The sequence below is a fragment of the Myotis daubentonii genome, chromosome 18 (assembly GCF_963259705.1).
Source record: "Myotis daubentonii chromosome 18, mMyoDau2.1, whole genome shotgun sequence".
Taxonomy (NCBI): Eukaryota; Metazoa; Chordata; class Mammalia; order Chiroptera; family Vespertilionidae; genus Myotis; species Myotis daubentonii.
In genome coordinates, this window is record NC_081857.1 from 3,610,022 (window position 1) to 3,634,874 (window position 24,853).

At 58.4% G+C, this 24,853-nt stretch overlaps 1 protein-coding gene across 1 annotated transcript; it reads right to left on the reverse strand.

Moving 5' to 3' along the window:
• Positions 1-634: 634 nt before the first annotated feature.
• On the reverse strand, positions 635-20,990 carry GPA33 (glycoprotein A33). The gene is made up of 7 exons (XM_059673465.1): positions 20,793-20,990; positions 12,468-12,622; positions 11,744-11,960; positions 8,234-8,386; positions 2,129-2,248; positions 1,367-1,490; positions 635-1,030 (listed from the first exon to the last, which is right to left on the reverse strand). The coding sequence occupies exons 1-7, from the start codon at positions 20,833-20,835 to the stop codon at positions 919-921; spliced, it is 924 nt and encodes a 307-aa protein (XP_059529448.1). The 5' UTR covers positions 20,836-20,990; the 3' UTR covers positions 635-918.
• Between the last annotated feature and the right edge of the window lie 3,863 nt (positions 20,991-24,853).

Consider the following 24,853-nt stretch of genomic DNA (forward strand, 5'->3'; position numbering starts at 1 on the left):
CACCAAGTGGGCAGTCGTGCGGGCGGGGTAGGGGCTGGAGGTGGCCCTCGCGGGAGTGTCTGAGGTGCAGGGAACCTGCGGACGATGAGGCTGGAAGGAGAGCTCATGGCCAGGCAGGCCCCAGGCACGGGGTGTACACGGGAGCTGGGTAAATAATGGGGGGCCTTCGTGTGTGCACTTATTCTTTCATTCATTCAACAAAAATGTACTAACCCTCCATTGTTATGGGTTCACTCAGCGAGACAGACCACCGACTCAGAATTTAAATTTAAGAGCCTTTATTAAGCTGGCCAGCTGACTACAGTTACAGCACCTTGCCGAAGCAGAGGCTGAACTGCAGCGCCGACTGCAAGAGTTATATTTTATTATTAAATTCTGTGGAGGCCCAGAGAAAAATGTGTCTTTCAAATTCTGGGCCCCCAATATGGAGGAAACTCTCTTTATTTATACTTTTTCCAGTCCTCTGTCTCCCAAATTTGGAATGAGACTTCCGGGCCTTCTGAGAGAGAAGGCCTGCGTGCTGGGAAGGGGCCATGAGACCATATCTCCAGGCCTGGCCTGTGTCAGTACCTTCCTATCTATGTGTTTTAGGAGCAGACAGCACAGCATGACCCGTCTGGCCGGAGCGCCAGATATGCAGCCCCGCACATCGTCAGCGGGCAGCCCCTGCTGTCCCACCGGCTGCAGGAAGATGGAGGCTGCGGCCTGGCCCCTGGGAGCCAGGAATGGCAGTGGGAGGGCTTACTTGGCAGGTGGCATCGGCTCATCAGGCTAAGCCAGGGCCTCTGGCTGCCATGGGGAGGAAGCACCATCAGTGCTGCTGGGGGGCGGGGGGGGCAGGGTGTCAGGAAATCGGCTGGAGCAGGGTGGGGGCCGGGACGGAACCGCTGCCCCTGCCCGCCCTGCAGCAGGCCCCGGTCACACGTGGGCAGCATAGTCAGAGGATTGGCGCCTGGAGTCGTCCTCCTCTTCCCGCCCTCTGGGCAGTTCCTTCAGCTGCTCTGGAGGCTCCCGGTAGATGGACCGATTCCTGCGGCCGTGAGGACAGAGGGAAGGTGTGCCCCAGAGCCAGGCAGTGCCTCTCAGGGCCTGCCAGCCCCACCCAGCGCCCCTGGCCGAAGGGCGGGCTCAGAGAGGACAGGAAGGGGCCCAGACTCATTCCTCCCGTGAGCAGAGGGACCCACCAGGGACAAAGGTTCTGGCCACATTGGGCCCTGGCCCCCACCGGCAGGCCTGCCCTGAGATCCACGGGCCTTGGTCAAGTCTGGGGCTGCTGTGCTGATAAAAACGACAGCTGTCCCGGTGTGAGGAGCTGGGGCCACCTTCCCCACCTGCCCAGACCGTGCCGCCGGCGGCCCACACTCACGGCCTGGTCTCCTCGTCCTCGCCCTTCTCCCGGCAGCAGCAGCAATAGACCAGGACGCCTATGATGATGAGGGCCGCCACCACGCCGCCCGCGATGCCCGCGTACAGGGCCACGTTCATGGAGGCTGCAAGGGACAGAGCAGCTGCACTGCCTGAGCCCAGCGAGCCGAACAGGGCCCAGCTAGAGGGCTGAGCACCCCGGGAGGCCCCACAGCCAGGGCCCCAGTCCCTCCACCCCGACCCCTGCCCCCTCAACCCTGGGATCCCGGTACTCCAGCCCAGGAAGCAGCCTGGGGTCACCGTGAGGCCTTGCCTGGTGGGAGCGCCAGCCAGGACTGAGGATGCTCTTCCGCATGGAGATGCGGACAGGACAAGGATGATGGCCCTGGCTCTGTGCCCCTGCCTCCCTGTGCTCCCTGGGCCCGGAGTCCTCAGCGTCAGCCAGGCAGTCCTCCTCCAGCTCTACCTGAGCTGGGAGTGGCCCACCCCAAAGGATGGGGCCCGGACCACGGCGGCTCTGGTGCCGCCCGGCCACTGGCTGGGCAGGTCTCCAGGCACCAGCGTCCTGGGCACTGCTTCCAAAGAAGCAAGGGAGCTGGTCTGGCCTCCAGGCAGTGGGCTGTGCAGGGCACCTGGCGGGTCCCCCGGCCACCGGCCCGCCCCCCCCCCCCGCCCCCGGCAGCGGCCCCCGGCAGCGGCCCCCGGCAGCGGCCCCCGGCAGCGGCCCCTCCCCTCCCCGCCCCCCCCACTCGGCTGCTCTTACGAGGCCTGACGGTCAGGGTGATGTTGCAGGACTCGGTCCCCACCTCGTTGCTGGAGGTGCAGACGTAGTAGCCGGACATGTCCGTGGAGATGTTCTTCAGCGTCAGGGTGTGCCCGGCGCCTGGGAGGGAAGGCCGCAGGGTGAGGAGGGCGCCAGGCGGAGGGGAAGCGGGCGCAGCTACAGGCCGGGGCCCGGGTCCGGGGAAGCCCGCAGCTGCAGGCCGGGGCCCGGGTCCGACGCACGGTGTGGCCCAGGGCAGTAACAGCCTCACTGCACCTCGGTTTCCCTATTTCTGAACAGAGAGAGTGCGGCGCCTGCCTCGCGGACACGGTGGGCATCAGCCAAGGCGCCGGTCACTCAGGCCCACACAGCAGGCCCGACTGGACACGCCCTATACACACGCGTCACCGGAAAATTCTGATGAGGCGTCACTATGACCCCCTCCATGACCTTCAGAAACTGAACCCGTAACTGGGACTCGTGTGGAGGAAGCTTTAGAAATCAGTATGTGAGCATGTGTGAGTGTGTGTATGTGTGTGTATATGTGAGTGTGGTGTGTGTCTGATGTGTTCATGAGTGTGTATACATGAGTGTGAGTGTGTGTGGTGTGTGTGTATCTATATATGTGAGTGTGTATGTGTATATGTGAGTGTGAGTGAGAGTGTGTGTGTGTATATGTGAGTGTGTGTGGTGTTTGTGTGTATGTGTGGTGTGTGAAGGTGGTGTAATCATGAGTTTATATATGTGAGTGTGTGAGTGTGCATGCATATAATGTGAGTGTGTACATGAGTGTCTGTAGTGTGTGAATGTGAGTATACATGTATATATGTAAGTGTATGTGGAGTTTGGATGTGTGAGTATGTATGTGAATATACATGTGTAATTATGAGTGTATGGTGTGTGTAGATGTGTGTATGTATGTATATGTGAGTGTGTGTTGTGTGAGTGTGTATATGTGGATGTATGTGGCGTGTTAATGTGTAGATGTGTGTGTGATTGTGTATATGTGAGTGTGTGTGATATGTGAGTATATGCAGTGTGTTAGTGTATATGTGTATATGTGTGTGTGGTGTGTGTGTATATGTGAGTGTGTGTGGTATGTGGGTGTATGCAGTGTGTTAGTGTGTATGTGTATATGTGTGTGTGGTGTGTGTGTATATGTGAGTATGTGTGGTTTGTGAGTGTATGCAGTGTGTTAGTGTGTATGTGTATATGTGAGTGTGTATAAGTGAGTATGTGTGGTGTGTGTGTATATGTGAGTGTGTGTGGTCTGTGAGTGTATGCAGTGTGTTAGTGTGTATGTGTATATGTGAGTGTGTATAAGTGAGTATGTGTGGTGTGTGAGTGTATGCAGTGTGTTAGTGTGTATGTGTATATGTGAGTGTGTATAAGTGAGTATGTGTGGTGTGTGTGTATATGTGAGTGTGTGTGGTCTGTGAGTGTATGCAGTGTGTTTGTGTGTATGTGTATAAGTGAGTATGTGTGGTGTGTGAGTGTGTATAAGTGAGTATGTGTGGTGTGTGTGTATATGTGAGTGTGTGTGGCTTGTGAGTGTATGCAGTGTGTTAGTGTGTATGTGTATATGTGAGTGTGTATATGTATGTGTGGTGTGTGAGTGTGTATATGCGAGTGTGTATAAGTGAGTGTGTGGTTTGTGAGTGTATGCAGTGTGTTAGTGTGTATGTGTATATGTGAGTGTGTATGGTGTGTGAGTGTGTATAAGTGTGTGTATCTGGGAGGAGGGTGGGGGGCAGCTGTCTGTCTGGACTCTTCACTGTCCACCCTTCCGTGGCCATTTCACTGTGGGAGCCGCAGCTTCAGGGTGTCAGGGTGAGGGGGGGAGCGCTACCCCGACCCGCCGGAATGTGCCCAGGAGCGGCCTTCCTGCCCAGTCCCGGCCCTGTGGTGTGCACCGTGGGAGGAGAGCGGGTGGCACTGTACTTGTATGTCCCCTGAGGCGCTCCGCTGTGACTGCAGTTTTGAGAGGAGGGTTAGGAGGCCTTCGTCCTCTCACCTGGGGCAGAACTAGCCTGTGTGGCCCAGCGGCCACCAGGAGGGCGCACCCTGTCCTGAGGGGACGGCCCGCCGCCGCCAGACAGCCCAGGGGCGGCCATGGTCTCCAGGAAGGAGTCCAGACTCCGCAGCGCGGTCCCCAGACCGGGCCTGGGCCTGCCCCCCTCCAGCCTGCCGCCTGCCCTGCCTGGCGCCCGCCTCCCCCACCCATGCCACTGGGTCTGGACGAACCATCAATGCGCTTCCTCAGGGAGGAGGTCCCTGGTTCTGCCAGAAGCGGCTGACTCTCCTGAAGTCACAAAACTACGAAATGAGCCGTTAGCAAACATCCTGCTTCAGTCCAAGCAGGTGGCGACGCCCCCATTCCCAGGGCAGACAGAGGCGCAGGGGGCGGCAGGGACCGGAGCCCCCAGTGGCTGCCGTGGAGCTTACAGAAGGGAGTGTGATCGCCCCGCAGGCTGGCGGAGCTCCGCGAGGAGCAGAATAAGATGAGAACCACCCTTGCTCCACCAGCTGGAATAGCAGCTGGTGTTCCCTGTGCTCATTCCCCCAAAACCCTGGGCGCCCACAGCTCGGGGTGCTCTGGAATACTGCCCATGCGCTGCTCACGTACTGAAGAGATCATGACTAGAACGGGTTTAGAAATCAGAGTTAAGGGTTATTTTTTTTTAACGACAGAACTCTTGTAGCTTCTGATGCGCGAATGAGCACTGGGTGGCGAGGGTGTAATGGTCTCATTTTCTAAACGAATGGGATTTTTAAAAAGAGGCAACTTGAAGGAACCCACTTTGGGAAATGCTCTCCGACCTGGACATACTTCCAGGCGAATCAGGTTCCCTGCCTGAGCGGCTGGAGCTGGGACTGCGCTTCGGTGCACAGCGCGGTGATGGAGGGAAGGCTTGTTTAGGGCACGGACCCGGGCTTCCTACTCGAGTCAGCACCCCTCCCCGGCTCCTCAAGCAAACAGTGGGCATTGGCGGCTGCCCAGTGCACACCCGGGGCGAGACCTGCTCTGATTCCCACTCGGGGCTCCCCAAACCCCCTTTCTGGAAAGGACCTGATCGCTGTGAAGCTGTTTCTGCTGCAATGGTGACCCCTTGTGGTCAAGATGGGAATGCACAGGACAGCGGCTCCCACCTTCCCTGGGCTCTGCTGAGCACTGTCTCCAGGGCACTGAGATCAGTTGACAAGAGTTAACTTTCCTGTCCACAGCTTGGCTGCTGCCTCTGGCCTCCATGATCTTCCCTGGCTGCTGGGAGCAGGGTCCACTTCCTCCCTGTAGTGCTCCAGCCCCCAGAACCGCCCTCCCTCCCTCCCTCCCTCCTGGATATCAAATTCCCGCTCCTTCCGTGCGTGGCTCCCTGGTTTACAGAGCATGTTCAGAGGTACCCCCACGGGCTCTCCTCTTGCCCTCCTCACAGCCTTCGGGGAGGGCGATGGAACAAGGCCGGGCGGGACTAGCAGGTGGGAGTCAGGACCCCGCCCTCCCTGCCGGCTCCGCCAAAGGAAGCCGTCTCGAACGTGGGCAGGGGAGCCCTGCTCTGTCGTCCACCGTGGACTGAAATGCTTATGTGAGAAACGGGTTTCGTCTGGCCCCGCAGGAAGCAGCGGGACAGGCTCTGCACGGCTCTGAGGCAGGAACGCCACCCACCACAGCCCGGCACCAGGTGCCGCTCCTGTTGGCATCCCGCCAGCCCACTCCTCCCTGTCACTCCCAGGTCCCGAGTCTGACTGGCAGGTGAAGCTTTTCAGAAGCGGGCAAGTGCGCTTCCCTTAACCTCCTCGTGTCCTCGGCTCTCCCCTTGGGGGTTACGAAAGAAGAATGAAGTTCTGGCTTCTGACAACCAGAGGGTCTTTTCTGTTGGAGGCAGGAGGACTGTGAATGGGGTGCCCGTTTGGGGCGCCTCAGAAGGAGCAGGTGGCCTCCCGGGCCCAGGCAGCCCCCCTCCTGGTGCACGGGCTCCTTTCAGTGCTGTCCCTGTCCTTCCGAGCATGCTCCCTGCGCCTTGCCACCCCCCACGCTCTGTGCCCTGCAGCCCAGCCTGGCTGCTCCTCCTCAAGGCCCCAGCCCACAGCAGCGCCAAGTGCTCATATCCGCCAGGCCAGTGGTTCTCAACCTCGGCTGCACATTAGAATCACCTGGGAATCTTTTTAAAATCCTGATTTCTGGGCCTCATCCTCCGGAAATTCTGTTTCTTTGTTGCTAATGTTGTGGCCCCACCCCATCACAAAGAAACAGAATTTCCGGAGGCTGAGGCCCAGAAATCAGGATTTTAAAAAGATTCCCAGGTGCTTCTAATGAATGTGCAGCCGAGGTTGAGAACCACTGTGCCAGGCACTCCGTGCTTCCCCGGTGCGTTTATTTAACCTTCACAGCAATCCTGTGCACTGAACACTAGCAAAATGCCCAGGTTTCGTGCAGAAGCTACAGCACAGAGAGGCTGAGACGCTTGCCGCGGTCACACAGCGTGCGGTGCTGTCAGCCACGTGCTGTGCTGCCCGCTGCAGTGCCTCCTCCAGACGCCGCCTTGCTGGCCTCTGTGTCCTCCGTGACAGCGCCATTGGGTGTAAGGCTTGTAGGCCTGGACCCGCTGCGCACACTGTGCTGCCCGGAGGGCAGACCGAGCAGTGGCCATGGCAGACCGCGGTGACCGCCGCGGAGTCACGTTCCCAGCCAGAGAGGGGAGGCCATCGGCCAGGGGAGGCTGCCCGGCGGTGCCAGCAGGAACTCCAGGCATGCCCAGAGCAGACCTGCCAGCAGAAATGTGGGGCCCAAACTGGAAGCTTGCCGAGCCCACACCACGGCTTCCATTTCACATTAGAGCGAGGGGTACCCGCAGTTCTGTCCTTTCATTACTTTTAAGAAGTTCTTGTTTTGCCCCAAGCGAGTGAAGGGTGGAGTGGCAAGTTCATCCCGGTTAAACGGGAGCCCCAGCCGGCATTCATGCAGCTCACGGGCAGGCGGCTGCTGCCCTCCCATCCGACTTTTCCAGATACCGCTTACCCTGCACGTGCCGACCCCACGCACACGCCTACCTCACAATGACACCTACCCCCCACACATGCCTACCCCACGCACACGCCTACCCCACGCTGTACTTCTCCCTCCCCTGTTCCCAGCCCACTGAGGTGGAAGAACCCCCGAGACCAAGGGCGCCTCTGGCCTTGTCTTCTTATCTCTGAGAGCTCTGGGTGCAGCTGGCCAGGCAGCATGGGCACCGGGGCCGGGGCCCCCAGCGGGGCTCCCACACCATGGGCTCCAAGGTGAGGACGGAGAATATTTATATAGTTTTTGGATTTCCCCTCCCAGTTTGTTTCCTGACCAAACGGTCAAACACCGAGCTCCCCAGGACACGAGTGGCCTCCTGGCAATGGGACGGGCCCTCTCCGCAGCCCTGGTCTCCTGTGTGCAGCCATGAGGGCGTGCAGCCCTGGTCTCCTGTGTGCAGCCATGAGGGCATGCAGCCCTGGTCTCCTGTGTGCAGCCATGAGGGCATGCAGCCCTGGTCTCCTGTGTGCAGCATGAGGGCGTGCAGTCCTGGTCTCCTGTGTGCAGCCATGAGGGCATGCAGCCCTGGTCTCCTGTGTGCAGCCATGAGGGCATGCAGCCCTGGTCTCCTGTGTGCAGCCATGAGGGTGTGCAGCCCTGGTCTCCTGTGTGCAGCATGAGGGCGTGCAGCCCTGGTCTCCTGTGTGCAGCCATGAGGGCGTGCATTTGTGGAAGTAGGTTCAGGGGAGTCTGAGACAGACGGCCTAGGAGGGAGTGCGGACAGGAAATTCCCACCCTGAGTGGAGCCACAGTGTTGGATGTGGGGCCTCAAATGTGAACTTGGCATCATCGTACTCAGAGCTGCGACCAGGGCTTTCGCAGTGACTCCTGTGTCCTGGGCCTGGGGAGCCATCACGCACTCCCACCAGGTGCTTCCCATGAAGCCGCCGCTGTTGCTCTCAGCAACTGGGGGGAGGTAGGCATGGCTATGAGAAACCGGCGCCCAGAGACATGACCCAGGACATAGCTGTGCTCACTGCAGAGTGGGACAGCCCTCCGGGCCCCCTGGCAGCCTGGCAGTCGGCTGTGGGGGGTGTGGTTACCTGGCAGGCCCTTCCGCTCCTGGTTCTGGAGGTTGAAGCTCTGCCAGCGGTACTGAGGGGCCGGGGAGCCCTCCTTCGACTGGCAGGTCAGCTGGATGTCGCTCCCAATCACGGTGTCGCCCAGGATGCTGCAGTCGGGTTTGGAGGGTGGCACTGTGCAGGGAGGGGCCGAGAGGAGGCGTGAGGAGGCGGGGCTTGGCGACAGCCACCTACCTCCCACCCGCGCACTCACGTCTGCCGTCGTGTCTGCTCCCAGGCAGAGAGATTCACAGCCAGGAGCTGAGAGGCAAGCGCTCGAGGTCAGCCCAGCACAGCCCCTCCCCAGCGGCCTGTCCCCATCACAGAGCAGCACGCACAGTGCGAAGCATCCCCGTGGCCAGTCCCCTCTGTCCCCTCTGTCCCCTCTGTCCCAGCAGCCCTTACACCCGCTGCGGGGACCCCGGAGACCTCAGATCTCAGTTGGCTGGTGTCCGCTCTCAGACAGGACGAAGATGCCACCTGAATACTTATTGCGGGCGGAGCAATGGGCAAGTGGAGCCGGGACACAATGGGCTGGAGGCCGCTGCAGGGCCTGCGCCTCCCACGGAGGACACCAGGGGGCGCCAGAGGCCGGGAGGCTGCGATCCCATGGGCACCGGGCAGGTGTCCCGGGCAAGGCGGCCTCCTTGGGTGACCAGGGCCTCGTGCCTAGTCCAGCCTGGGTGGGTGGCGCCACATAATGAATGCCCTTGTGGGTCAGAACTAGCCCCGCGGGAGAGCCATTAGGAAAGAAAACTTTGTTTTTTAAGAGAAACTGCTGAGTTTCGTGACATGTAGTACAATATGATCTCTCTCACGCTTTTTTTTTTTAAAGCAAAAAATGGGTTTCACCGAGTTCCATAACCTCAGATTAAGGGTGTCCCCTCGCCCTTCAAGTTAACTAAAACGCAGCAGCCCTGGCAGGGTGGGGCCCGCTGACTCCCCAGCCAGCCCCGGCGGGAGGGCCCGAGGTGCTAAAGGGCCACGGGAGACAGAACTGGGCAAAGACCAAAGACCCGGTGGGAAGAGAGGGACTCAGCTGGGGAACCGGGGCAATGGGAGGATGGGGGTGGGGAGCAGAAGAGAGACTGGGGGAAAACGCTCATTTTCTTGGCTTGGTAATCTCTCTCTCTCTCTCTCTCTCTCTCTCTCTCTCTCTCTCTCTCTCTCTCTCTCTCTCTGTTGAGAGGACATGCGGAGAAGCGTGGAGGGTCTGTCAGCGCCCCATTTGCTGCTGGTGGGGCGTGTGGGAGGGGAGACAGCCCTCCATTCAGGGCTGTGCTTTTTGACTCACTGCGAAGCTTCAAAAAGCCAGGCAGCCACCTCAGCAAGGAACACCCCACACACACACACCCCCACCCCGCCCCCCGAGTGGTGTAAAGGGAGGAACTAAAGGGGAAATGGCCCGTGGTGGTCAGACTCAGACGGGCGCTGCCTTGCGGTGGGCCGTGCCGGGCTGGGCACAGCACAGGTGTCGCCACAGGCTTCCGCGGCTCTGGCTTGGCGCCGGCGCTGCCTGCTCTGGGCCTTGTCTATAGAGGGAGGTCCTAGCGTAGACGATGGCGCAGCTTCCCTCACACGTGGACTCCACTCACATTGTTTGTAGGAAGAGAATGGGGTCTTGGGCGCATTTGAAAGGCAGACGACCTGGCGGCCGTGTTGTTAGTAAGTTGGGTGTGAAAAGGGGAGGGCTGCCCTGGCGGGCGGCCCAGGTGGTTGGAGCGTCATCCATGCACCAGAGGTGGCAGGTTGATTCCCGGTCGGGCACATGCCCAGGTTCGGTTCCATCCCTGGTCGGGGCGCATGCGAGGGGCAACCAATCGATGTTTCTCTTTCATATCAATGTCTGTCTGTCTGTCTGTCTCTCTCCCCCCTCCCCTTTCTCTTTGAAAATCAGTGAATATATCCTTGGGTGAGGATTTTAAGAAGAGGAGAGGTGTCCAGGAAGAGGCGTGATCAGAGCATGGACAGGATGCCGCTGAGCCCCAGGGGACACTCCCAATGGGCCATGTCCTCTGCCCTGCGGAGCGGCCACCCTTCTGGAAACTAGACTGTTCTGCAGCTCCAAGGGAGGCACAGTGCCTGCCTGAGGCCCGCAGACAACGGAGGAGTCCCAGCTCTGGGTCAGGCACTGCTGCTACCAGGCACCTGTCCTCCAGGCACTCCCTCCAGGCACCTATCCTCCAGGCACCTGTCCTCCAGGCACCTGTCCTCCAGGCACCCCCTCCAGGCACCTATCCTCCAGGCACCTATCCTCCAGGCACCTGTCCTCCAGGCACCTGTCCTCCAGGCACCCCCTCCAGGCACCTATCCTCCAGGCACCTATCCTCCAGGCACCTGTCCTCCAGGCACTCCCTCCAGGCACCTATCCTCCAGGCACCTGTCCTCCTGGCACCTGTCCTCCAGGCACCTATCCTCCAGGCACCTGTCCTCCAGGCACCTGTCCTCCAGGCACCCCCTCCAGGCACCTATCCTCCAGGCACCCCCTCCAGGCACCTATCCTCCAAGCACCTGTCCTCCAGGCACCTGTCCTCCAGGCACCCTCTCCAGGCACCTATCCTCCAGGCACCCCCTCCAGGCACCTATCCTCCAGGCACCTGTCCTCCAGGCACCTATCCTCCAGGCACCTATCCTCCAGGCACCTGTCCTCCTGGCACCTGTCCTCCTTGCACCTATCCTTCTGGCACCCCCTCCAGGCACCTATCCTCCAGGCACCTATCCTCCAGGCACCTGTCCTCCTGGCACCTGTCCTCCAGGCACCTGTCCTCCTGGCACCTGTCCTCCAGGCACCCCCTCCAGGCACCTATCCTCCAGGCACCTATCCTCCAGGCACCTGTCCTCCTGGCACCTGTCCTCCAGGCACCTGTCCTCCTGGCACCTGTCCTCCAGGCACCCCCTCCAGGCACCTATCCTCCAGGCACCTATCCTCCAGGCACCTGTCCTCCTGGCACCTGTCCTCCAGGCACCTGTCCTCCTGGCACCTGTCCTCCAGGCACCCCCTCCAGGCACCTATCCTCCAGGCACCTATCCTCCAGGCACCTGTCCTCCTGGCACCTGTCCTCCAGGCACCTGTCCTCCTGGCACCTGTCCTCCAGGCATCCCCTCCAGGCACCTATCCTTCAGGCACCTGTCCTCCTGGCACCTGTCCTCCAGGCACCTGTCCTCCTGGCACCTGTCCTCCTGGCACTTGTCCTCCTGGCACCTGTCCTCCAGGCACCTGTCCTCCTGGCACCTGTCCTCCATGTACCCCCTCCAGGCACCTGTCCTCCTGGCATCCCCTCCAGGCACCTATCCTTCAGGCACCTGTCCTCCTGGCATCTGTCCTCCAGGCACCTGTCCTCCAGGCACCTGTCCTCCATGTACCCCCTCCAGGCACCTGTCCTCCTGGCACCTGTCCTCCATGTACCCCCTCCAGGTACCTGTCCTCCTGGCTCCTGTCCTCCTGGCACCCCTGCCGCACCTGCTGCCTACCACAGGAAGGGGGGCACTCACCCAGGACCAGGAGGCGGACTCGGGCCTTGGAGATGCCGTCCAGGTCATTGAGCAGCGAGACCGAGCACTCGTAGGTGCCGTTGTCGTCCATGGTCAGCTGGTTGATGATGATGGAGGCGTCGGACTCCTCGGCATTGCCCGACAGGTTGACACGGTTCTCATAAAGTTTACCGTAGTTGTAGTCTTTGGTCGAAAATGTCCAGGCGAGCACCCTTTCCTGGAGGGAGGAGAGATGCCGCCTGGCCCTCACCCTAAGGCTTCGGCGCGGCCCTTCCTCCCGCGGTGCCGCCGACCCAAAGCCCCGCCACCCGCAGCACCGACGCCACCCTCCGACCAAGCAGCTCTCCTCGGTGGCACCAGCTCCCAGCAGCTTCCTAAGTTTAGTGACAACATTGAAGGGCTGGGCAGGGGGGTGTGAGGGTAAATGGGGTTTCCCCAGATCCCGCCTCGCTCTCACCCCGCAGGGGAGCCCACTGTCTGTTCCTGCGCCCCGTCAGCCAGCGCCCATTGAGCGCCTGCCACAGGCCAGCACCGTGCGGGCAGCGCCCTTGGCTCCCGGCCACTCCGTGTACTTGGTTCTTGCCTTTGGAGTTTATTTATTCACCAATTTACTCATCGCTTATCAAACGGAGCCTGGAGCGGACTGAGGTCGGTTCTGCCTCCGCGGAGCCCACTCTTCCGCGTTCCGCCCGCCCGTCCGTGACGCCCTCTCGGGGACACTCACCGAGTGGCTCCACAGCAGCTTGTCCCACTGGATGAATCCTTTCCGCTCGAGGACGGAGGTGCGGTAGGTGCAGGGGAGGGTGACGCTCCGGCCTCGGGCAGCCCGCAGGACTTCCCCCGGCGTCTCCACTGAGATGGCGGTGACGGTCACCCAGACTGCGGGACGGTGGGGTGGGGTAGGTGAGGGCGCGGGCAGGCCCAGTGGCGTCCTTCCCCCGCGGCCGCAGCCCACACACGGCGTGGGCCCCTCCCGCAGCACACGGCCCGCCTGCCTGCCAGCCTCGGCCCCTGCCTCCTGCCCATCCACCTCCCAGGTCAGACGCGTTTATCCCGCACCTGCGACTCCACATCAACACACGGCTTCTCCAGGGCCGGAGGAAGTGGCACAGCACAGAGTTAAATGGTTTAAACGAGTCCCTCTGTCCCTAAATGCATGACCCCCAGCAGTCCCTCGGGCGCTCGGGCCTGTGTTCTCCCTGGGACACGCCGGTGGTGAATGCCTGGCTGGAATGTTCGCTTTGCTGAGAACGGGGGCTGCCCCGTAATCCGCGCCCATCACTGTGAGTTGTCCTGCGTGTGCTCTGTCCTGCTGGCTCGTTCCACCGTCCTGGCCCACAGTCTGTTCCTGAAGACCCCCTCGGTTATAAAGAAGTCACGCGAGAACCACCCCTGCACCCTGGGCGAACGCTTGGGAAGGACTATAATTGCTAGGGGTGTAGGGATCATTAGGACAGGGAGTTAAAAGCATTTCATGTTGGTAGACTGAGGGGAAAGGCGGAAGTGAACGGATGGGAAAGAGCTCATAAGCCAAGGGGAGCTCTCTGAGCGGAGTCAGATGCTATTGTAAACCCGGGGGGCCTCTGTGGGTGGGTCCTGGCCCCAGGCACCCTGCCATGTTCCGTAACCCCCACTGGGAATGAACCCCGGGTTTAAGGATGCCAGGCCCCCAGCGCCCCACACAGCCGGACCCCTGGCTCTCACACCGCGGGCCTCACGGCTCGGGGCTCCGATGGCTGTCCCCCAGTCCCCTCCACCTCCTGGAACAAGCCAGGTCCTCCCCCTCTGGGCTCAGTGTTGCAGCTCTGGGCCCCGGGTTCCTCTTCTGTGGGATCATCATATCCCTACTCAGTGGAGGAGCCCCAGGTGGGACAGCTAACCTGTGATTAGAAAACTAAGAAGTGGAGGAATTCCAGAAATTTCTAGAGCCTTCCAACCACCTTCTTTCCACTTCCTTGCCCAGGTCTGTTGGGCACCTTCCTCCCAGTTGCCCTGGATCGCCCCCCCCCCCCCCCCACCGCCCAGGAGTTGCCTCCCTAGAGCTGTGTCCTTCACGCTCCGGAATATTCCTCCCTCCTCCTCACTCCCCTGTGCTCCTCAAGTGTGAGCTCCCCACGCATCTGCCATCCACCGATGTGCTGACTCACCCCAGGGGCTAAGCCAGGGGTGGGCAAACTTTTTGACTCGAGGGCCACAGTGGGTTCTTAAACTGGACCGGAGGCCGGAACAAAAGCATGGATGGAGTGTTTGTGTGAACTAACATAAATTCAAAGTAAACATCATTACATAAAAGGGTACGGTCTTTTTTTTTTTTTTTTTTAGTTTTATTCATTTCAAACGGGCCGGATCCGGCCCGCGGGCCGTAGTTTGCCCACGGCTGGGCTAAGCACTAATAGTTCAGTGACCAGCTAGCCTTCCCGGGGCGGGGGGGGGGGCGGGCATGTTGGAAGAGCAGGTGCTTCACCTGCCAGGAGGGCGGCACTCTCCTGCGCTGAGGCCCTTGGCAGAGAAGGAAACGCCCAAACTCTCCCAGGCAGGGCCGTGCCACCTGCCACCCGTGAGCACCTGCTCCGAGAACCGCTGCCATGAGGAGTTATCTCGCCGTTGGGAGGGCAGCCCAGAGCACATGCTGGAGCCCAGCTGCCCGGGGTGGCACCTCACCCTGACTTACCAGCTGTGTAACCAGGGCAACTTAACGAACCTCTCTGTGCCTCAGTTTCCTCCACTATAAAATGAGGAGCCCTGGCCAGGTAGCTCAGTGGGTTAGAGAGTCTTCCCGCTACGCCAAGGTTGGGGGTTCAATACCCGGTCAGGACACATATGAGAAGCAGCCAATGAATGCATTAATATGTGGGAGAAAAAAAATCAGTGTTTCTCTCTCTCTCTCTCTCTCTCTCAAAATCAATAAATAAACACATTCACAATGAGGACAGTGCTCTCTAACTCCAGGTTGTTGTGAGGGTTGAACGACAATACATTTAGCGTGCACACCCTTTCCCCAGCACATACGCAGGTACCAGCGATGTAATCGTGTCTTTTCCTCTGCAGAGCTGTGTTGCTCCATCGTCATATCCCCGGGGCACAGCCAAGTGCCCCCACATCGGACCTGCTCTAGCAAATGAATGAGGTACAGAGGAGCCAAGCTTTCAACATGGGTAGGATTCACAGCCCAGACGCTTGTTTGCAGACCCTATCCCACAGATCACGGGAGAACGCAAAAAAGACCGAGTAAAGGAGCCCCTCCCTCCGAGTGAGGCCAGGTCTGCAAAGCGCCCCAGACAAGGCCGAAGCTGGCGGTCCTTTAGCCTCCCTAAGGGGCGGGGCCGGAGGCCGGCGAAGACGGTGATGCTTGTGAATCATCCGGGTTTGTTAAGAAGATGAACTGTCTCTTGAGAGCTCCCGGGAAGCAACACACCCGAGGCGGGAAATGAAGTGCGTGATGGACTGGCTGCTGGAGGGCACACAGTGAATGTGGGGGCCCGGGGGGCACTGGCGGTACTGCCTCCACTTAGGACATCCATCTGCTCCCACGGACGGACGAGGAGGAGCTGGTGCGAGGCCAGAGGCCACCGCCTGCCCAGGGCTGGGCCCGCGCTCTGTGTTGAGGAAATGCGGGTCTTTGGAGGGGCCCTGCATGCCGGCAGGTGGGTTTTTCCTGCCCCCTCTTACGAATGGCTTCCAACTGGCACTGGGGGGAGAAGGGGGGTTAGAAATCGATGAATGTTTGTTGAACTTTTTGTTCAACATGGATCTTAGGAATCTGCAAATGCCAATCACGTCACTGGTTTTCCCCAGTGGCCCCAGTTTAGTGCAGGCGCTGGGCGTTGCCGCGGGCCTGCTCACGGCCGCCTCCTCTGGGAACCCACTGGGAACACCCAGCCCTCGCTGCGCTGGCTTGTATGTGATTTATTTCTGTAAGTGTAGTTGGCATCCGGTGTCACATTAGTTTCAAGTGCACAGTATAGGGATTCGGAATGCACATGCCTTACGACGTGATCGCCACACCACGTCCAGTGCCCACCTGTCACCCTGCGGAGCTGTGACAGTGTCATCACCACCAGCCCGTCACCTTTCACCCAGCTCCCCGCGCCCTCCTGCCGGCCACCACCAGTTTAATCTCTGATTCCATGAGGGTTTTTGTTTGTTTGGGGTTTTTGTTTGTGTTTATTAGATTTCACATGTAAGTGAAATCATGCATATTTGTCTTCCTCTGTCTGACTTGTTTCACTTAGAAATGCCCTCCAGGTCCATCCGTGCTGCCACCAATGGCAGTTTCCTTCTTTCCCGTGGCTGAGTGTCTGTACACGCCTCCTTCAGCCACTCCTCTCTGAGGGCTCCTGTGCGGCTCCCGCCTCCTGCCGCGGTGAATATGCTGCCGTGAGCGTAGGGGGACAGGTGGCTTTCGAGCTAGTGTTTCCGTTTTCTTTGCTGGTTTTCAGGGCCACCTCAGGCAGGTGACTGTCCCACACACACTCTTCCCTGGTGGATGAGGGTGGGTGGGTGCAGGCCTCCTCCCCTCCCCAGACAGGGCTCCTTCCCACCCCAACGCGTCTCCACGGAGCTGAGGGCTCAGACGACCTCGCTGAGTGAGCGGGTCGGAGGCCACGGCCAGCCACGGCCAGCCACGGCCAGCCGGCACCTACTGGAGCCTAGTTACGCGTTCAATGCCGGTGTGAAAGCAGGGGTGGGGACCCTTTCCTCTGTCAGGGGCCATTTGGATATTTATAACACCATTCCACAGAGAATTAGCAACTTAAAAACTAGCCTGCTTATCTGGTCAAACGTTTAATTAATTCACCACTAAGGCCTTGGCGGGGCCAGACCCAACGACTTTTCGGGCCTCATTCGGCTCATGGGCCTGACGTTCCCCACCCTGTGCTGGGAGTGAAGAGTGGGCAGAGGGCAGGTGTGGGACCAGGCCTGGACAGGAAAGGCCGCTCGAGGGGCCGGGCCTTGAAACAGCCCCAGGGATCCCGTTCCAAGGTGGACATGTGCACACGAGGGACCGGGTCAGGCGTGAGCCTGTCTGCACAGCCGCACCGCTTCCCGCCACCGCAGAGAGAGCGGGTTCTAGGAGAACACAGACCCGCACGCAGGGCGGTCACAGCGGACTGGGTTCTGGGGTCACAGGGCAATGTGGGGGTTTTGTGCATTTTTAGATCCCAAACGTCCTGCAACAGGCATGCGCGCTCCTGGAACCATCTCGCCGGCTCCTGTTTGTGAGTCACGCAGGCGGCGCGGCACCGGGAGGACCTGGCCTGTCGCAGGGCACAGCCAGCTGGAGCCAGGGGCCCCATCATGCCTCTCGCGGGGGTCTCTCTGGTCCCCGCTGGGGCAGAAGGTGAAGAGACCTGAGCGGGGTTCCAGGGCAGGAGCTCCCAGGGGGAGAGACAACAGAGGAGAAGCAGATGGAAAGACCCAGCCTGGGCAGGGGAGGGGCGGGAGCTGGCGCCTGCCCCGCCCGCTTGTCCCCAGTGAACTTTGTAGCAGTCCCAGGTCCTGCTGGTGTTTATGGCCGCCTGACTCACAGGCAGACAACGCAGCTCAGGGCACTGGGTGGCCGAGGCGGGGGAGGCCGGCAGGAAGGAGATGGGTTCTGGAGTGACAGTTGGTGCCCTGGGCGGGCAGGAGGAGATAAAACCCGAGGACCACCAAGGCCAGGGGCAGCCTCACTCTACCTCCCAGCCCAATAGCTCTGCCCTTCGGGGCTCACCACCACTGCGTCCAAACAGCACACTGTCCCATCCAGGTCCTCTGAGACAGATCCTGCCACCGCGCCCCTGGCCCCTGCAGTCACACCGCTGCAGTGCGGCCAGCTGGGGCCCCGCCCTGCCCCCACTTCTTTTCTGTCCGGTGCCCCAGGTCCGGTCCCCACGGCACTCTGACTCCAGTGGGGAGTCAAACTGACCCCCCTGAGCCTGTGACCAACAGGGGCCAGGCACTCAGAGTGGCCAAGTGGAAGGCATTTAGGGGCAGGTCCTCTGCTGGGGGGCGGGGGGGGGGAGTGCTCTAACGAAGACCCCAAGGGGGGGATTCTAGAATGGCAGGACCAGCCTGCAAGTCTGGAACTTAGAAAGCTGGTTCCCGCCAGAACCCATCGTGGATCAGCACCCACTGGTGCAGCGCATTTGTTTAGATAAGGGGAGGAAAAAACACATTTCCCTTCTGGAGCATTTGAGGGTGAGGGATTCCTTTACTTGTCTATGGAAAGCAGTATTTCCCCAAGTTTTTCTCACTTCTGCTTCAAGGAGAGTTCCTCTAGTTCCAGGGCTGTGGGTCGTGTGTGTGTGTGTGTGTGTGTGTGTGTGTGTGTGTGTGTGTTATCAGGTCTTCAAAGACTTCCGGGCCTTGGGCAGCACTGTTCAGGGACGTTTTTCCTGGGGGGCTCCTCTCTCTGAATCTCTTTTCCTGCCGCTGGGACTGTCACCACGCCCAGTCCTCCTGGGGTCTGATGACCCAGAAGTCCCTGGAGTTCTGGGCTCGGGTTGGAGTGTTTCCTCTAGCAGCCTCTGGGGGGAGACAGCTCCGGGCTCCGCCCCAGTCATCCTGACTCTGGGCGCAGGTCTGCCAGATGAGTGCCCTCCGGCGATGAGGAACCAAACTCTAGTTATCTTCTGTAACGTACACCTGCCCGCACTGATAATAAGAGGCATTTATTGAATGCTCCGGGTGCCAGGCACTCTTCCTAGATCTCTACACCTACAAACTCTGAATATCGGCAGCACCTCCGGGAGGAACAGTGAGCATCCTGCCCATTTCACAGGTTAGGAAGTGGAGGGGTATGGAGGTGAACTTTGCCCACACTAAAGTGAGTGAAGGAAGGTGTGGCTGGGCCCCGGGGGAGGCCTGGGAGGCCTGGGAGGAAGAAGTGTTTGTCGCTGACGTTAGAACTGTCAGGCCCACAGCTGGTCACTGTCAGCGTTGTTTTTAAATTCTCTAAATGCACTGCCTTCTGTTTCGTCCCCCACGTTATCTGATGTGATACCTTCTCCCTCCCGCAGCCTGAGGGGCTGGGCCTGTTATCAGTGTGGAGTTGCTCTGCCCAGGACGTCAGCAAGATCTAAGATACGACTGGGCAAGTTCAGGTGCAGAACTCCGCCTCCTCCAGCAGCCCTCCCCAACCTCCCTGCGCCTTCCTCGGGGTCCTCTCCTGAGGGTGGTGGAGGGCCCCCTGGCTGCTCTTAGGTTTGACCTTCGAAGGCCTTCGTTGCTCACATGCAGGTGGCAATGGCTATTTCTCCCCCAAATGTTTCCACTCAGCGAACTGTCCTAGCACCCGAGGGGCCATCCAGCCTGGGCCCTCTGCCCCGGGCTCCAGCCCATCCTCTGGTGAGAAAGGCCAGGTGGTGGGCAGGGGTTCTGGCCTGGGCAGGGGGAGAGGGGGCAGAAACACACTTTATCTGAACACAAGCCCAAGAACGGGTTCCTCCTCACAGGGGGGGGCAAACGGACCCTCCAGGCAACGCAGGGCTAGGGCCGCTTCCCATTCTACGCTGGGTGAGCATTTTGTTTTGAGGTCATTTCCTAAGCAAATCAACTTCCTTTTCATTCAGGCATGGGTTGCAGTGGATGGGGGAGGGGAAGCCGGGCATCGCTTCCTCTCAGCCCCCGCCCATTCCCACCTGGGTCTGCCAGCTGAGCCTCACCCCTTCGGTGCCCGCACAAAGTGTGCCCAGTAAGGAGCTGTCTGCGTGAAGGAGTGGCCCAGGCCCCGTAACCTGGTGACCAGGCCCCTCGGGCCCCATTCAGATGGACCACCTGGCAGCCTGGGCTTGAGCGAATCGGTCTTTTCCAGATCTATCTCCAAGCTCGACCCAGCCCTTCCCCAGAACCAGGCCGCCCTCCAGGAGTGGAGAGGTGGGGAAGGTGGGAGCCTGGGGGCCTGGGAGGATGGTCTGGGCATGGCTGGCGGGTTCTGGGGCTTCCTGTACAAGCTGATTATTTTTGTTGTTGACTTTTAGAGAGAGTGGAAGGAAGGAGGAGAATCAGAGACAGTAACATCGATGTGGGAGAGACACATCAAGTGATTGCCTCCTGCACTTTCCCTGAATGTCAAGCCTGCAGTTGAGGTTCGTGCCCTTAACTAGAACCAAACCCGGGACCCCTCAGTCTGAGCCAAACCAGCCAGGCACACAGCTGAAAGGTGAGCTCTGCCTCCTTGGCTCCAGGCCTAGGGCTTAGGACTCTGTGCTTCCTGCTATGACCCTCCGCCTCCCTCCTTTCTTCCCAGCTCCCTGGAGCCTGCAATCGCTTCTACGCTGCAGGCTGATGGGATTTCTCAGTGTTGCCAAATACACCGAGTGAAATCTACTCCTAAAATTCCCAGCCCCATCTCTCACCTTCCCTTCCCATTCCCATTCCCGCCAGGCCCAGGACCCTAACGCCAAGCCTTCCTCCATCCTAACTCTAGGGATGCCCCGGTCTCACACAGCAACGTGGCTGGGACGCAGCTGCGTGGCCACAGCTGTCTGATTCCTATTTTGTGGGGCCCCGTCTTCTGAGCTCCGGGTGAGCAGAGAATCAGAGGCTGAGGAGCTGGGGCCTTGGGAAGGGCCTGTCTCGCCTTTGTTTGTCGTGCTTGTTGAAGGGTTGGGTCTTCTTTTGCTCTGGGAATGATATTGGGTCAGTTGAATTGTCTTTCTGCCTCAGTTTCCCTATGTGGTGCAGATGTTAACACTCTTCACACTGACTTTTTCTCTGGTTTGAAGGCAAAGCTTAAAATCTCAAGTAGTGAACATATCTAAATCCATAGATCTTGGATTTTCCAGGACAAACTCAATTTCAAACACCTTGTCCCAAAGGTCAGATCCTGTGTCCGACCCTCTATTCTGATTTGAGATCAGAAAATACGGTGTTTGAGAATTTGCGAATTCCTCATTTCAGAAAAGGGCTGGGATCCTATTTACTAATATGTGAATGAAAAAGCATTCTGATTATGGGTTCTGGACCGGAACCCGCCACCTGAACGACAGAACGTGTCATTCTGCCCAGCAGGGCCTCCCGGGGAGACTCGCCCACCTGGGCACTGGGCGGGGAAGGGCCTACTCACCCCCACAGAGCACCCACAGCACAGGCCGCGTCGTCCCCGCCATGTCCTGCTGCCTCGTCGCCTCAAGCCCAGCCGGGAACCGGCAGCACCCAGACAGGTGTGGGCTGACTCCTGAGAGCTGGCCCCGAGGTGCACTGAGGGCTCCGCTTCCTGGTCCCCCAGCTCAGCCTGGCCCGCACACCCCGCCCCTCACCTCGACTGGCAGGCAAGCTCACCTGTGGGGCTGGACTTGTGCTCCACCTCCTCCACCAAAGGCCCCAGCGGGAACCTGCCCGCCTTCTCCTTGAACTCTCTTCCTGCCTTTTCACCTCTTGACAGGTGTACAAAGTCCTGGGCTTCTCCTATGATGGACAGGAAATTGCCGCCTCGTCATAAAAAGGGAAATGATCTCAGAGGAGAGTCTGAACCAATTAAGAAGGGCGTTGCCCACAGTCTGCACCACCCCAAGGCCCAACATGACCCTGTCACTCCCTCCCCACCCACAAGCCCAGCCCACACTAGACACGTCATGAGGAGACAGGAAGTCTGTTTCCTCAGAGAGCGGACCGCCTGGCGGAGGAGATAGACAGGACGCAAGTAATCAGAGAACCATGGCCACCTGGTCTCAGGTGCGGGAACTGTCCCGGGTCCCCTGGCCCTGGACCCCCTCAGTCCCAAGCAAGCTGGGAGGGCAGGTCATTGCTTCAAGAGTAAGAGTCCCGTGGGGCATGGCCTGGGGTGGCACAGGACAGGAAATGAGCAGGGGAAGGGCTCCTCTTTAGACGGGTGGTCAGAGCCGAACGGGAGACGGGCCTTGGGATTTTCTGTATTACAAATGCTGAGTGTCTCAGAGAGCTTAAAGGGGTCTCCGCGGGCAGGAGCTGGTGTGTGGTTTCCTGGTCTCTGGTCCACTTCAGGGGTCCAGTGTCACCCCTGCAGGTTCAGGTGGTGACCAAGGGCACAGAGAAGACCAAGCTCTCAGTCCTCTCGTCCTGAGCGGTCCCCTCTTTGTCCGGTGCCTCTCATTGTGTTAGCGTCTGTGTTCCCTCCCCCACTGGCCTCTACACCATCCGCTCTCCCCCCGCCCCCGTAGTCACTGCGAGCCTGGCCCGCCTGATGCCACCCTGCAGTCCCTCCCTGCCCCTCCCTGCCCTGTTCCCGCTGTGAATAAAAATAATATCAACAGAACCACTTTAAATGGCCCCGGAGCTGCCGTCCCAGAGGAACCGCTGTGCACATCCTATGCCTCGAATATTTAGAATATTAAAACAGGGCAAAGTAAGCTTTGCACTGGGCATAGGGCAACCTTGTGAACCAAAGAACTGTTTGCAAAGATAACAAGGAGGCGGCTATTGTGACCACGGGACTGAAATTTAAGCCATGCTTAGAATAGCATCACCATGCCATGTTACCTGCGCCCGTAACAACACCTTCTTCTGTTGATGTCACTGTCAACCTGCCCTTTCTCATAACACCCGTCCCCTCTGGCTCCTCCTCCGAACACTGTTTGGGCGTCTGCCTGAACCCGCGCTTCCCGGATCGCTATTCATGTTGATCTCAAATAAATGCTTGTTGCCTCTCACTCTGAGATGTCTTTTTATTTTTGAGTTAACATACCCTTGCTTCACTTAGTAATTCATCTTAGGAGGATTCCCTAGGGCAGTGGTCGGCAAATTGCGGCTCTTTGGCCCCTTGAGTGTGGCCACGAAGTTTCAATCGCACTGTACGTGCGCGCCCGCACATGGTATTTTGTGGAAGAGCCACACTCAAGGGGCTGCAGTTTGCCGACCACTGCCCTAGGGAATCCATTCATTTAAAAATATAATTATTTAAAACTACCATGTGTCAGGTGTGTGAGGTTCCAGGCAGGAGTAGGGGGGGGGGGGAGCACAAGGGAATGTCCTTAATGACAAATAGCACTGGGCTCTCCCTCTGCCCTGTGCCAGTGCCAGCAGACATTTTATTTCACTTTTATCCAACTGAATACGTACGCAATTCGGGCACTCAAAGGGAAGTGGCGTGGGAAAGTAAGTCTGCTCCCCATCCTGTCCCCAGTCACCTGGCTCCACTTTGTAGCGCAGCTTTGGTCATTGGGTTCTCCCAGCTCTTTGGTGTACACACTGAGTGGCCAGATTATTATGGCCACCTGACGTTTGTAGGCAAATTAGTGATAATTTTGCTCTGAAGTTGCTAGAGGGCCAGACCATTATAAATAGGGAAGCAGGTTGTTTACCACAACAGTAGAAGTGATTTTTTTCTGAAGATATGGGTAAACAACGTGATTTAACAGACTTTGAATGTGGGAGATATATACTGAGTGGCTAGATTATTACGACCACCTGACATTGGTAGGCATATTAGCCGTACACTGCATCGTATGGAATATGGAAGCCAAAGGCCTGTTCGAACACCTTTGCTGTCCGCAGTTACCAAGATAAAACGTTTCCAATTCGCACAGGAACACAAGGATTGGACAGTTGAGCATTGGAGAAAGTCATGTGGTCCAATGAATCACGTTTCCAGTTGCATCTGCCATGCAGATGGCAGAGTGAGAAGTTGGCAGAAACAGCATGAAAGCATGCACCCACATGCATGAGTATAACCTTTTAAGCTGGTGGGGGCAGTGTTATAGTTTGGGGCATGTTTTCCTGGTATGATTTGGGCCCTTTAATTTGTGTGGAACAACGTCTGAATAGCACAACATACCTAAGTATCGTTGCTGATCAAGTTCATCCTATCAGAGAAAACCAAGATGGCGGCATAGGTAAATACCGGAAATTGCTTCCTCCCACAACCACTTCAAAAATACAACTAAAAGACAAAACAGACATCATCCAGAACCACAGGAAGGCTGGCTGAGTGGAAATTCTACAACTAGAAGGAAAGAGAAAAGCACACTGAGACTCAGAGGAGGTGTGGAAGTGCAGAGGTACGGAGGCGCACGTGGAAAGGGCTGGCAACTGAGGACGAGGCTGTCTTTTTGAATCGGGAAGGAGTCACAAGCCCCTGACTGCTATGAACTCCAGTTCCAGGTGAGTGTCTGGGGACCCAGACTCATACGGAGAGAAACTGGACTGTCTGGCAGTGGGCAGAACTCGGAACTCAAGGGCAGCTTTCTCTCAAAGGTGCTTGCAGCAATTACTGGGACACTGAGTCGCAGGGCCCCTTAGGCCAGGGCTGAGGATCAGCTAAAGCTGCTTGCTCCACCCTGTTGATTCCCTGAGACCCCACCCCACCCAAGCTGAGGCAGAGGCTTTTGCATATGAATGCCCTGGCCCTTTGCAATCTGAAAATTACCTAACAAACTGCAGCTGGGCCAGACAGACCCAGAGCTTCCAAGAGAAGGCCCAAGGCCCCACAGCAACTTGCATTGCTTCACAACTGGGCCTCATCTGGGCACCTCCAAACCCCAAACAAGGAAGGGGAATCTGCAGATCTCTTTGTAGCTCCTGCTGGGTAGCCTCAGGCAGAGGCTAAATTAGCACCTCCTTAGATCCAAGAGCCAGTGTACCCAGTGGTCAGAGTGGGACCATCCAATTACAACTCCTCAGATCCATAAGGGATACGCTCAGGGGGCAGTCTCAGTGAGCACCAAATCCCCACTAAGGCAAGTCTTGCCTCATAAGGGTGTCTTCAGCACAGAAGTTCTCCCACCGTAGACACAGCTGATTCTCACAGCCAATTGGCCTGGAGGTCAATTCCTCCCAGTGATCCTACAACAATGAAGGCTTAACTACAACAAGACTGTGCACAAAGCCCACAAAGGGGTGCACCAAGAGTGTCCACCTCAGGTAATTGGGGAGGCTGAGCCACTGGGCCCTATAGGACACCTAGCACACAAAGCCACTCTACCAACACAGGGAAGCATAAAAAATGTGGAGACAAAGAAACAGGTCACCAATGACAGAAATGGAGGAAAGCAAACTACTGGATATAGAGTTCAAAACCACACTTTTAAGGTTTTTCAAGAACTTTCTAGAAACCGCCAATAAATTTAGTAAGGCCCTCAAAAAGTCTGGTGAGACCGCCGATAAATGTAGTGAGACCCTCAAGAAATCTAGTGAAACCCTCAAGGTTATGAA